General features: G+C 35.4%; 1 protein-coding gene across 29 annotated transcripts in view; it reads left to right on the top strand.

Moving 5' to 3' along the window:
• Positions 1–15,370, top strand: part of LOC123532297 (5'-AMP-activated protein kinase subunit gamma-1-like) — a 416,776-nt gene that overhangs the window by 339,367 nt on the left and 62,039 nt on the right. For all 29 annotated transcript variants that reach the window (XM_053517856.1, XM_053517853.1, XM_053517855.1 and 26 more), the window contains 2 exons: positions 1,322–1,882; positions 10,830–10,863. In XM_053517856.1, the coding sequence (XP_053373831.1) occupies positions 1,322–1,882; positions 10,830–10,863 (595 nt within the window). The remainder of the gene's footprint in view (positions 1–1,321; positions 1,883–10,829; positions 10,864–15,370) is intronic.

Here is a 15,370-nt window from a genome sequence, read left to right as displayed (position 1 = left end):
TTTCCATAATTCTGAAAATCAACATCGATTCAACACTTGTTTTACAGATGTACTCTGTTTTGCTTATAAACACCTTTATGATCAATAAAAAACAATTAAAATGTGACCCAGTTTATGTGAAATATATTCCTCTAATAATGGGATTATGGTACCATTCTATATGGAGAAATCGTGTATGTTTTTGCAACCTTGAACTAAGAGTTATTACCTTGTTTATAAGTTTGCTCAAGAACACCATCTGCCTCAGAGAGAGATAATGAAATCATAATGAAGTACACCAAGGTCAACAGTTCTCAGTGCAGGAAAATGGTGAAAGTTTAAAGACCCACCAAAGAATAACTGTAATATTCTTTTGTGTCTTTGTGATAGTAATTTTTACATGATTTGCATGTAAAAAAGTAAGAAATACTAGTATTTAGTTACATATTGACTGTGGTCTTGATAGTAATTTTACATGATTTGCATGTAAAAATGTAAGAAATACTAGTATGTAGTTACATATTGACTGTGGTATGTATTAGGCCAAGACAAATGTGTTTTATTGAATTAATGTCACCTTATGGACAGTATTTTATGGATTTAATAAATCGAAAACCATACTTTGTTTCTACAGTATAAGATAATTATTCATCTATGTCTTCAAAAACTATACTGAATTTAACAGATTAACTGAATAAGTTTGCAGATGAAGTTGTGAAAAAAACATTAATTCAGGAAGGCCTAAACTGTGTCGTACTCTTATTATCAGAATGATGTTAAGGTATATGTTTGGGGTTAAGTAGGTCACTAGGTTGTGGTGGGTCTTTAAGGAACAAATACATGTATCATTATGATGAAATTTTCATTTTGTTGTTGTTGCTGCTGCTGCTGTTGTTCATAGCTTTTAAACTGTACATTGAATTCAGAGTCATCAGAAATTGTACACATTTACAAATAGGTAGATTCTACCTGTAAATGTGGTATTCATGAGGGTAGTGAGCATGGCCTCATTAAAGGTACAATCACCCAAGTTTTATTGCAGATTTTGACTTGTAAGCACTTTTTCTTTTTTGCAGTCACAAAATAAATATAAGGCTTTGAGCGTAAAGAAGTACACGCCTGGCTAAGCAACGAAATGATTTGTATGTGTTATGGGAGATAACTCTGATGCAACAATTGCAGTGACTCTTGAAGCTTGACAGATTTGCCTCCCTTGATTTTATGTGTTTAATAGAAATAACTTTGATACAACAGTTCTAGTGACTCTTGAAGCTTGACAGATTTGTCTCCCTTGAGTTAGTTGCTTCAGTCTTATTCATGTACATATATATATATATTTCAGGATCTGAGCGCAATAGCAATGCCGCTGATGGAGTCGGAACACAGCCCCTCATCTCCAGTATCTCCGGGTTATCACGGGTCAGTCGACAATGTTGATGGCGAATTCAGACCTAGATCAGGATCAACGGGTATCAGGGGACTATTTTCAAAAGACAAAGCCAGAAAAAAATCTGGGGAAGAAAATGTGAAAGGGAATTCCCCATCAACTTCATCAAAAGTTAAAAACTTCTTTGACTCAATAAGACCTCGCTCAAAATCGGATTTATCAGGAATAAAGAAACCAAATAAAAAAGCTATACAAGCAGCCAGAATGGATGCGTCTATGGATGAATCACAACTGAGTGCCTTAAAAAATAATGATCATATTGTAACGTTACCCCCTGAAAATCAAGATGACTCGCTAATGGGAAAAATTCTTGGGGATCAGCTAAAAGTTCCAAGTTCTAGGCAGCGGCATCAGTCAGGTCCACCGACAGGAGTTGATCAGTTTCACAACCGATACAGACCTCGTGCAAACTCAGATTCAAAACACATGCGACAGAAAAAGGTTCTTGTACACCAGGTAAGAATATAATCAATTCAAATTTTTAATTTACCTCGTTCTGTTGAAGTATGACAGGAAGTATTTTAAAGATTTAGAATCTCTTACACTCAGTGCATTTCTTGCCATTTTAAGGAGCGTTTTATTATGATTGCTGAATTCTCACCACTGGAGGATGTAGGTGTCCAGTACTCGTAAAACCAAGGGTCTTGAGTTTGAGCCCCAGCTCCTCCATTGGGATGAAAGTCCCTCATATGGGTGCTTTACACCTTACACACTAAAGAACCAGAGAAACATGGAACTGGTGCATCTTTGTATCTTTCCTTTTCCTCCCAGTCTTTGGAGTTGTCCATTTGGGTTAACAGTGGTAAATATATTTATTCTCTCTATTAAAGGCAAACTCCCAAAATTGATTATCATTAACCACACTGAACCATTTTCATGTACCTCTGCATAGTGTCACAGACAGGCAGGGGGTTCTCATAATCGGAGTTACTCCCCTTTGTTACTAATACACCATTTGTAATGTTAGAATAGAATGCTGTTATCCCAGACTATTACATACTCTTTTTAATCCAAAAGTAATTATGTCTCCTCCAGGAGACATATGTTTTTGCCCTGTCCGTCCGTAGGTCACACTTCATTTCCGAGCAATAACTGGAGAACCATTTGACCTAGAACCTTCAAACTTCATATGGTTGTAGGGCTGCTGGAGTAGACGACCCCTGTTGTTTTTGGGGTCACTCCGTCAAAGGTCAAGGTCACAGGGGCCTGAACATTGAAAACCATTTCCGATCAATAACTAGAGAACCACTTGACCCAGAATGTTGAAACTTCATACGATGATTGGTCATACAGAGTAGATGACCCCTTTTGATTTTGGGGTCACTCCGTCAAAGGTCAGGGTCACAGGGGCCTAAACATTGAAAACCATTTCCGATCAATAACTAGAGAACCACTTGACCCAGAATGTTGAAACTTCATAGGATGATTGGTCATGAAGAGTAGATGACCCCTATTGATTTTGGGGTCACTCCGTCAAAGGTCAAGGTCACAGGGGCCTGAACATTGAAAACCATTTCCGATCAATAACTAGAGAACCACTTGACCCAGAATGTTGAAACTTAATAGGATGATTGGTCATGCAGAGTAGATGACCCCTATTGATTTTGGGGTCACTCCATCAAAGGTCAAGGTCACAGGGGCCTGAACATGGAAAACCATTTCCGATCAATAACTAGAGAACCACTTGACCCAGAATGTTGAAACTTCATAGGATGATTGGTCATGCAAAGTAGATGACCCATATCGATTTTGAGGTCACTCCATTAAAGGTCAAGGTCACAGGGGCCTGAACATTGAAAACCATTTCCGGTCAGTAACTTGAGAACCACTTGACCCAGAATGTTGAAACTTAATAGGATGATTGGTCATGCAGAGTAGATGACCCCTAACGATTTTGGGGTCACTCTGTGAAAGGTCAAGGTCACAGGGGCCTGAACATTGAAAACCATTTCCGGTCAGTAACTTGAGAACCACTTGACCCAGAATGTTGAAACTTTATAAGATGATTGGTCATGCAGAGAAGATGACCCCTGACGATTTTGGGGTCACTCTGTGAAAGGTCAAGGTCACAGGGGCCTGAACATTGAAAACCATTTCCGGTCAGTAACTTGAGAACCACTTGATCCAGAATGATGAAACTTCATAGGATGATTGGTCATGCAGGGTAGATGATCCCTAACGGTTTTAGGGTCACTCTGTTAAAGGTCAAGGCCACGGGCCTGAACATGAAAAACCATTTCCAATCAATAACTTGAGAACCTCTCGACCCAGAATGTTGAAACTTCATAGGATGATTGTTCATGCAGAGTAAATGACCCCTATTGTTTTTGGAGTCACTCTGTTAAAGGTCAAGGTCACAGGGGCCTGAACATTGATAACCAGTTCCGATCAATAACTTGAGAACCACTTGACCCAGAATGTTGAAACTTCATAGGATGATTGAACATGCAGAGTAGATGACCCCTATTGATTTTGGGGTCATTCTATTAAAAGTCAAGGTCACAGTGGCCTATTCATGTAAAATCATTTTTTGGAAATAACTTGAGAACCACTTGACCTACAATGTTGAAACTTAATAGGATGATTGGACATGCAGAGTAGATGACCCCTATTTATTTTGAGGTCACTTGATCAAAGGTCAAGGTCACAGGAGCCTGAACAGTGACTTGAGAACCACTAGGCCAAGAGTGTCGAAATTTAGTGGGATGACTGGACATGCCAAGTAGATGATCCGTATTGCAGCCAACCATCAGTGTCTCTTTAACTTTCGCTCCTAACCCCTATTGACTTCTTGCCTATAGGACTTTGCATTGGGGGAGACATGTGCTTTTTTACAAAAGCATTTTCTAGTTTCTAATTCAAATCAATCAAAATATTAGGTAATTATACTTGTTAAATTACAAAGTTGTTTGTAACATATATTTTGGTGATGTTGGAATGCCTAAATTTATTAGTTGATGGAAGTTTTGCTCTTCATAGCACTTCAAAGAAAAATTATTCAAATATCGTCCCCTTAATGCAAAAAGGTACCATGTGACATTTTCATTATTTTGAGAAAATCGCATTTTAAAGTTCTAAGCCTTAGATCAAATCAGGTTTCTAAACTACACTACTTTCTCTTTACATATAAGTTGGCATGTGTCTGATGTGTATTGTCAGAAAGTATGTATCAATTTTATTTACTAATTAACCTGAATTAGCTAATTAAGTATGATGGTTCCTTTTTGCATAATACAATATAATAAGGTTCAAGTGCAAAATAGGTACCATATGAAAATATGGTCCCTTTTTGCACTGAACAGTTCTGAAAAGATCCAGAAAACATATCACAATAAGGCACCATATGACAAATGGTACCTTTATGCATTAATAAATTTAAGTATATCTAAGATATTATTATATTTTATTATTCATAAAGATATATGTTTACGCAATAATATTTTCTGTTATAATGAAAGAAATGAACAGTAATCATTTTGCAAACATGTTCAGCATACAATAGACAGACATGCTATATCCAAATGTTATTACATAACGCATATAACTTTGCACATTATAATTCTATGAAGTTTACTTGGTTTCCTTTATGTTAGTGTAATTTCCATTAGACTTGTAACCTCCACATTGTTTATTCAATATCTGTGTCCTCATCACTTGACTCCATGGGTACAAAATCCTTTTCCTTTTTGCTTGATGGTAAGCTCTCATAGTAACTGTGGAACTCTTCTGGTATTATTTCCTTTGAACATAAAGTAACCAAATCATTTTTCTTCTGCACTGAGATGGGAAGTTTTGAGTCATATGACATAATGTTAGATCTTTGTCATTTTCGGGCCATTTGTACAATCTCCCCTTTTTCCTAGTTGTCCTCTCGACATTAATCTCCTGGAAATTTTCGGGCTCAAAGCTGTAATTTACAAATACAGATTTTGGGCTCTCTCTTCGTACTTGTATCCATTTGACCTGTAACCAGTTGATTCTTCCACCCAATATTGATACTTTGAGGTTTGGACAATGTTTCTTCACAAAGGCTTTGAAATCAACAACATGGTTGTATTTCATTGGAACGGCAATGTAAGGCTGTGACTTTCTTGCCAGTGAAATTAACGTGCACCATTGTGATGGAACATACACTGGCGTAATTTTCTTTGCCCCTTCTATCGTTGAATGTACCGAATCGCATTCCATTTGCGAGTGTCCTGATACTAAAAATTTGTGGCTGATAGTTCTCAGGTTTGGGCATTGCGACAATGTGTACAGCAATGATGCAGTTACAAACTGATTTCGGTTCTGTCCTCCACAAGAGTCTGAAAAATATACAACTTCTTTAACAGTTCCCATTTTGCATACTGACAAAGTGTTTTTCATTAGGCATGTGACAATTTCGCAAGATCCCCTTTTGCATTGTGTCTCATCCCAAACATGACACACAACTTGTTTGTCTCCCAAAGAATAAATGGTCAAACTGTAACAACACAGTTTCCTTGAATAGTAAAGTTCGCTGACCAAAGAACATGGCGTTGTAAGAACAGCCTGGAGGTCAAAAGTAGCAACATAAATGCCCTTGTCTGTCTTCGCCCTGTCTTTGTCTTTACTTTTCTCTTCGCGTGCTCTCTCTCTTTCTGTTTCTGATGTCCATCATATTCTTGCTGTAAAGAATCATCTACTGTTCCAGCTTGACTTCTTCTTTCGAACAGTGTACACAAAGAACACTGATCCTTTTTTGGTTTGTAAAAAGAGATATTATAGTTTTCACAGAATATTTTTCTGTACATGGCAAGGCTCACAGCAGGTGTTTCTTTCTTTTCACATTCTTTGGTGTACAAGTCCCACATCTTTTTTATGTTTAGTTCATGAGATAAGTAGTCTTTTTTGGACGATTTACGTTTGTAGTGTGATTCCATTGTTGGGAAAGATTCAATGTGTTTTTTTTACAAATGTGACTCTTTCAAGATCTAGCTTGTTTGCTGAACTTGATTTCCCTCTCCTATCACCTTCTGCGAATACACCATGTTTCTTTCTTGCAAGAGTGTAGTCTATTGTTTTCCTCTTTACATCTAATGTTCTGATAAAAAAGTCTCTGCAAACACGTTCTTTTCTGTTATTATGCGCTAGAAAGAACTTCTGTGACAGTGTTTTCTTTGCCTTTCCTTTTCGACTGGGTGTGCCTTTCAACCATCTCACAAATAAATTGCCGTTGACGCTCATAACTTCCCAAACCATAATACAATGTAAATATTTCCTCCCGTTGTTCCTCTGTAAATTTATCACCACACTTGAACCGACATTTTGTACAGTTATGAGCCTGAACCTTTCTCGCTGCAACTCTCTTTCCAGTTGCAGATAAATATTCTTGCCCTTTATTTTTCAAAGTTTTTCTCTGGTTTCTTTTCCAACTTTCTGTATTTCTTTTTCTCTTCCTGCTTGAATGTTTCTTTTCTGGGCTTTTATATAGTGCACGTTTGTGCGGGGTGGTATCAGTGTGCACATTTGCACTGTGTGGCTCGTCATGATTGATATCATAACCTGATTCAATAGGAGGTGAACTCCCTTCATTGTTTCTGTTTGTTTCTGGAAAATCAACCTGATCATTGTCATCATTTGAAAGAGGTTTTGTTCCATCATAATGTTCTTGCCCACGAACTGCTAAGTAAGCTAAGCAAATGTCCTTGTTCGTTACCTGCTCAGGTTTGATCTCGATGACGGGGGTCGACACTGAACTTGAATATATTCTTACAGTACTTTCTGTAATGTTTGCTACTGCCAGTGGAACAATGTCTGCTATATCTAAATTCCATTGACCATTTGTCTTCAACAAATTAATGTCTCTGAGAAGTGCCTCTTTAGAATTGCCATCCTTTTTAGCCAAAAATGACATGTATTTGTCAGCATTTTCAACCATAAATTCACAAACTCTTTTCCTTAGTGAAAGGGCACTTTCATCAAAATTTCCACTGATTTTTACTGAATTAAAAAAGCAGTTTCCATCCCCATATGCTCTAGCGCGGCGAAGTTCATTGCTTGCTAGAAGTGTGTCTAGTCGAGACAAATGTGATTTCCTGACAATTGTCTGTATTGTATGCAATCATTTGCTTATTTGTTTAGCCCTGTTTACATCAGGTGACAATGCAGTAACGTTTTTACGTCTGCTTTGCAATTTTTTAATTTTGTCTCTCAACATTTTTGCTAAATAAGTTTGGTTTGGCCTCTTCACTTTGTGTGATTTGCTGATTTTCATTTTCTTTTGTCTCCTTTTCCATCCAGTTTCCCTCTTACTTTTTATGTTTTGTTTCTTCTTTTGTACTTTCCTGTACAATACACTAGACTCAGAATCACTTGAGTTAATGTCCTTTTTGCTAGAAACATAGTCCTCATCAGGAACACTGTCATCCTCTTCAGATTCATTTTCACTTCTTAATATAAGCTTCCTTTTAACCGGTCTTTTTGTACGTTGTTTTATATCAGCAAGAGGAATATCTTCCGAATCTGTGGTGCTTTCTCCTTTGTCCTTATAAGTAGTACTTGTATCACCTTCTTGTGTAAGTGTGTTAAAGAATTCATCATCTGACCATGTAGATTCTTTATTCTGCAAACAAATGCCGACTTATTTGTTAATAAACTAAATCTTAAACCTGTGTTTTTTATTTTAAAGATGGCCATTAAATTTAAGTACCATAATTTAGTATATAAATCTTATATTAGTATTTAATTTGTGTTTGTTTCATTTCAAACATGGGTCAGTTGAGATTAAAAATACCAATGTATCGGTATAATTTCATCAAAATGTTTAAAATAAAATTTTAAAAAAATCTTTATACTTACATTTTCAGACGTAGCCATTATAAATATAGAATAAACATGAAGCTTGCTTTCACCCTCAAACTGATATGAAAAGTAATAACCATAGCTGGTGTTGTTAACACTTTCCCCGGCTTATTATCACTAATTGCAAGAAGAAACTGGCCAAAACCTTGATATCTGATAAGCATACAGGCATCTGAATTGTGTATTCATTCTAGTGCAATAAGGTACCAAGTAAACAATTTTCCATGTTTACTGAAAAAAAAAGCAACTTCACATTGTAAATGCAAAAAGGGACCATGCGTCATATGGTTCCTTGTTGCATAACAGGTTTAAACTTTTTATTAAAACGCATTTGTGCAAAAAGGTACCATGTGTCATATGGTACCGTTTTGCATTATCTAGTCAGCACTTGGTTCCTTTTTGCAGGCAGAAAATTGATAAATATCACTTGGTACCTTTATGTTTTACTTTATATCTTTGGATTGAAAGAAAATACAGTCATGATATTTTCACAGGATAAAGATTTCATTAAACTGAAATGATATATGCCAAAAACCTATTTTTGACAAAAATGTTAGATGGTACCTTTTTGCGTTAAGGGGACGATATGGCAAAATTTATTGGGTCCATAGCTACCTATCTGCCCTGTCTGGATCAGAATCTGAGGATAAGATCAACCAGAGCTAAAAAAAAAAAAATTATATATACAGATATAGTAAAGTTTTTCATCTCAGGTTTGCTACACAGTACTGGCATGCGAGTAGTCCCCGGACAGAAATCGCATATATTTCGTCCTCAAAAGCTTAAACAATATCAAGAATAAAAACGATTAACATATATACGAACCTTAGCTCAGGTATTACCAGTTCAGGGGTTTTCCTGTGAAATGACGTCACGTTCGCGGGGAATTAACGAGGCCCGAAAAGGGGTCTGTAGAACGTCAAATTTTAACATGTTCGATAGTAATGCCAGGACGCCATTTTTTCATGAATATATTTATCGGAAACTGCCCATTTGAGCTGGAATTGTGAAAAAGACAAATTATATTTTATATAACTGTAAAAATATCGAACGTTTGCGTCAAATGTATTTGTCCCAGCCACACAGAAAATAGCGACAACAGAAAATAGAATAAGTATGCTTAAGTCACGGACATTAACTGGCTAATCGAACAAATAGTGAAATATTTTGGCATATTAGTATTGTTGTCACAAAGAAAATAAGTTTTCTTGTTGAAAGTGTATGTATCGTCTGCTAGTCATGAAGTAAAGACATGTAGCATTAATATTAAAACCCTCCAGACAGGCCTTTCTTGCGCATGCGCAATAAAAACGGAAGCCCCACCAGTGAAAATGTAAACAAGTAACCAAGCGGAAGGATTTCCATGATTATTATATTCATATGATTACCTGTGAAAAAATGAACTTGATAAACTTCTCCAAAACAAATATCTGTATGATTAGGCAGAAAAATATGTAGATGAGTCGCGAAAAATAGAGCGTTGCTGGAACGTGTCTGGGGACTACTGCTGTCCGGGGACTTCTCGCGTGCCAGTATACTGCATTGGGATGCTTAATAAATATAGAATAGAAAAAAAAACTCCACTCTACTTGACAGATGTTCACCAAACTTAGTCTGTTATATAGAATAGAAAAAACAACTTCTCCACTTCATTTGACAGATAATCTCCAAACTTGGTCTGTTATATAGAATAGAAAAAACAACTTCTCCATTTCATTTGACAGATAATCTCCAAACTTAGTCTGCTACTGTACTGGTATTATAAATAACTCTGTTACATCATCATTAAAAGCCTCTTAGTTTGCAACTTGGGAGCATTTTGGGCTGACATGTCCCTCTTTCTTTTATTTGTTACTTAAAATCTTGAGATGTACCCTTATTAAACTTTCTGCTATACAAAAAAAAGAGAATATTAGCATATTTTAATGACTACAAAAGACACCCAAGTAATAAAATGCCGTTAAGTGAAAAACACTACTTCTGAGAAAACTGGAAAAAAACTATTTTGTTTTACAGATTTCTCACCAAGACTGTTCATATCTTTATTGTTATTTCATAGAGAAAGCTTTTAGATACTGACAGTACCGATTGTCATATATTTATCGAGTTGATTCAAGAAATTGTATATTATGCCTTTTTGCAGTCGTCAATAATGAAAGGTTTGTGTCTGCTTCTTTGGAAATGTTGTATCCAAAATTACATAATGTGCAGTCTTAAAAGGTCGTAAGTGGCAGATACGACCTTTTTTCTCAGTAGATATTTCTAAAACTGACCAAAAATGGGTAGTAAGTAACAGAATATGACCTTATATTATGAACAAAATGTCATTTTTAGCTCGATAAACAGGGTCACACAAAATATATGCTTTTATGTTCATGTTATGGCCCTTTCAATTCAGTGTAGTTTACAAAAATGTATAGGTCATAAAAAGGCTGTAAGTAACAATTACAACCTTGTATTTCTGAAATGTCAAAGCAATTGTCTCAACAGACTAAGGATGATGTTTACTTACTTTTCATCTTCAGTAGATTTCATTGCCTTCAAATATTATTTACCAGTCATTTCTTTTTATTTTCAGTCAAGTTGTAGTCCCCCTTCAAGTCCACGAATAAGTAAGTAAATTTGTTTACATCAGCTATCATTTCTGTACACCCCATAAATAAAATGGACTATTCCTTCATTGATATTTCCATTTATGCTATTTATAGGATTTATTTGTATCTTTAAATAGAAACAGGATTCTAAAAGTATTCAAAGTGAGGCTGTGTAAAGAATTCTGGGTGGGAATCTCCTGGATAAGACCTTGAACCTAACTTAATTACAAACATTTTGGCAGAATTTTGGTGATTAGAGGTGAAGACCATTGAAATTTGTTTAGGAAATTAAAAGGAAATGCATGTAGATTACTTGGATGCAGCCAACAAAATATCTAAAGAGTAAAATCATGGAGAAAATGAAGAAGTCTAGTGTAGCAGGTAAAAATGACATTTCTCTGAAATGTTTCCTGTCACAAGTATTTACATATTTTGTGTTATTTCATCATTGAATCCTCGATATATACAATTACATGTAAGTATTATAAGATTTTGATAGTTTGATGGGACAGTTTATTTCACATAACCTGGCAAACGCTGGCTGTATGTGGAAAGAAAACGAGAAACAAGATCATGGCATAGGCTGCATGGCCATTACCAACAGTGAAACAAAAATGCTCCTTAAATATATATATGCATGATTTTTGTAATCAGACAAAAAATAAATTTGCTGGAATGACATAAGCTCAGTTCAGTATTAAAGTAGTTCTTAGGAACTATTTTCACAACAATATTGCGTGTTTTTTGTTGAAAAGTTTCTTAGAAAACCTTTTGATGTAAGTTTCACCAAATAAACTTTGGCTTCTAAAAGAAATGAAAACATTTACTACTTTTACATAGTAACACAAATTGTGGGTTTCCTAAAGGGCCGACGTGGCAGTATAAACTGTGGTAATTTTCTCAGTGATAAACCATTTGGGCTTCAGAAGTGTACTTCAAGGATGGTTGACTTTTGTATAGTGAGAGATAATAATTTTGAGGGATATGACATTTCATGTATTATGCATAATTTCACTGTCGTGCTAGAATTGTTTGATGGTTGTACGTGGGCTTAAGCATGCAACTTGTATTCCCTTTTCTATGCACTAATTACTTACCTGCAACTAAGATTGTGGTCATTGTTGACTAATTGTGTAAACATTTAGAGTTGTTTTTCCTTGACAGTAACTAAGGTAGGGGTGGGGAGTCAGTCCTTCAATACACAATCTGACTTTGTCCATTCTGAGAAATTAAAGGGTATGTGTTGAAAATTTGATATTTGTGAGTTGTAGCTGTTATTTATTCTATTATATCTTTCGTCTGACAATAATATTGCTTTTTCATGAGAGATATTGGAGTAAAATTTCTTGCAGATCAATCTGGCTGGAAAATTGATATTGCTGTTTATAATGGTTGCAGACTTTTATAGTTTCACCTGTCTTGTACATACATTATTTCCTTGTCATGTGTTTCTCTGTCAGTCTTCAGACCCTGTGTTTTGTTCACATAAGGCTATTCAAATTTTGTATAATTATGTCCCTTTTCTTCTCAAAAGAAAGTGTTTTACCTGTACAATCTATTGTAAGGTGTTGAATCTCTCCAAATAGATCATGGTCAAACTCATTTACATTAACAAAGTGTTCGGTTATCTTTTAATTGGTCTGTACAGGGTTCACACCTTTGTTTAGAATGTCTGTACAGGGTTCACCAATGTACAGACTAGTCTCTAAAAGGTTGACACCCTTGTTTAAGTTGTCAGTACAGGGTTCACACCCTGTTCCATGGATTGAGAGGACATGACTATGTTGAATTTTGAAGTCCTGGTTTCAGGTGCAGGTTAATCCTTCTGGCTGGAGGCTCAGATTTAAATGATGTGTATTCTCCATATATTTAGTGTGGGACAATTTTCATTAACTTACAGGGAACAGAGAAGTATTTCATCAGCAAGACGTCACTTCATTGTACATTTTTTATGGCACCCTTCGTGGAAGAGTGGTTAAATTCTTTTACTATTGTCTGTCTGTCCATAGACTAATAACTGGAGAATATTTGGTCTCATAATTGTCAAACTTCATAGGATGATTGCCTGTGGTCGGTAATTCAGAGTTAAAGGTCACAGTGACCTCAAGTCTGGAAACGTTAAGGTCGAAGTAATTTTGAGACTGAAAATGGGTCAGGCTGTCATGGGGAGACGTAGGTGCCTTTCAGACAGCTCTGGTCTGAATAAAAATCAGCATTAAGCAGACTATTAGACATAATATTCGAGTGGTTAATACAAAAACAGGTACCATAACTTTCTTTCACTTTCAGTACTTGGTACCTTTTTGCATAAATAGGGTGAATTATATATATTGTCACTTCAGTGCAAAACGTGTCTAACTGCATTGATATAAAGAAGTATTTAGCCACTTCTTGTGCTTGTTGATGTTATATTTTTTGCTTGGTGATGTTACATCTTGTGCTTGGTGATGTTACATCTTGTGCTTGGTGTTGTTACATCTTGTGCTTGGTGATGTTACATTTTGTGCTGGGTGATGTTACATCTTGTGCTTGGTGATGTTACATCTTGTGTTTGGTGATGTTACAGTCTTGTGTTTGGTGATGTTACATCTTGTGCTTGGTGTTGTTACATCTTGTGCTTGGTGATGTTACATTTTTGTTCTTGGTGATGTTACATCTTGTGCTGGTGATGTTACATCTTGTGCTTGGTGATGTTACATCTTGTGCTGGTGATGTTACATTTTGTGCTTGGTGATGTTACAGCTTGTGCTTGGTGATGTTACATTTTGTGCTTGGTGATGTTACATCTTGTGCTGGTGATGTTACATTTTGTGCTTGGTGATGTTACATCTTGTGCTTGGTGATGTTACATTCATTGCTTGGTGATGTTACATTCATTGCTTGGTGACGTTACATTTTGTGCTTAGTGATGTTACATTTTATTTGTACCGGTATTAGACAGTGGTGAAGTTTTTACAGAACAAAACAAAGAAGTTACAAAGTATATTGTGTATCAGGATAATGGCTTTAACACCCCATGTCTTGTTATAACTTTGATTGATTATCCTAAAGAACTAGATTGAAGTTTTTCCTGATCTGTTTCCATGGAAATATTCCCTCACAAAAAGCATGTAGTTTGTATCAGTAGACAATGTTATTACTGGAGAAATTACACTTACTACAAAACATTTCTATTTTATCAAGAAGTTTTGATAAACATTCCCAGATAATTCATCAGGTAATCCTGATTATGTAGACTAGCATTGCCTCATGCAAATAAAAGTATCAGAGAATTTTTGATTAAAGTTACAGCACCAGACAGCTTTTATAATCTTTACAGTCGAAAAAAAAATACACAAGCACCTAGCAGAAGTTTTCTAAGAAATCATTTTCATAAATTAATCAGTACAAAAACTTCACGATTAAACAATACAAAAAACTTCCTTATTAATCACTACGAAAACTGCCCAATTAAACCCAGATTAAACAGTACAAAAAATGCCTGATTAATACGTATAAAAATTGCCTGATTGGTTAGTACAAAAACTGCCTGATTAATCAGTACAAAAACTGCCTGATAAATAGATACAAAAACTGCTGGATTAATCAGGACAAAAACTGCCTGATAAATCGGTACAAAAATTGCTTGATTAATTAGTACATATGTGCCTGATAAATTGGTACAAAAACTGCCTGATTCATTAATCAGTACAAGAACTGTCTGATAAAGCAGTACAAAAACTGCCTGATTAATCAGTACAAAAACTGCTTGATAAATCAGTACAAAAACTGCTTAATTAATACATACAAAAAATGCCTGATGGATAAGTTCAAAAAAGTACCTAATTAGATAAAAACTGCTTGATTATTCAGTACAAAAACTGCTTGGTTAATCATTATAAAAACTTCTTGATCTAATCATAGGCAATTCCATCCAGTATTAGGTGAAAAAGCTAACAGATTCGATTTTGGCCAGTAATTTGAACACAAGACCACTCTAATGTTACAGTTCTGTCTGAATTGGAAATTGTTTTTCATGCATATTTAAGTTAAAATTGACAAGCAATTTTCGAAGCATTATTAAGATGCCAAAATGCATAAGAGATGAAAATTTTCGTCATTTGAAAGTTACTCTGTCAAGACTTTGACTTTCATGACTTAAAATCCTTTCCTTTGATACAATACAATATAATGCCATCCCGACTCATTCATTCTCCACCTCTGATTCATGCTAAGAGTTAACAGTTACTTGTGGAGAACGTTAGATTAGTACGGTACAGAATCCGGAAATACTGTATCACAGTTACATAACAGAATTGATGTTCAAAAACTGTGCTAAACCCAAAATAAAACAAATGACTCTGTATATTTCCCCCTGACATAAACATTCGCATGAAGTGACAACATAGTAGTTTTGTCATTTCATTGTGACAGAAAGACAATTTGTCTTATTTAGATTACTAAAATTACAGAATATTTCTCATCTGACATGTCTGTTTTCCTGCGTACCTCATCATTGTTTAAAACATATCGTGTAAATACAATT

The sequence above is a fragment of the Mercenaria mercenaria genome, chromosome 11, assembly GCF_021730395.1.
Source record: "Mercenaria mercenaria strain notata chromosome 11, MADL_Memer_1, whole genome shotgun sequence".
In the NCBI taxonomy this organism is placed as follows: Eukaryota; Metazoa; Mollusca; class Bivalvia; order Venerida; family Veneridae; genus Mercenaria; species Mercenaria mercenaria.
This window is presented reverse-complemented; position numbering and strand designations above follow the sequence as displayed.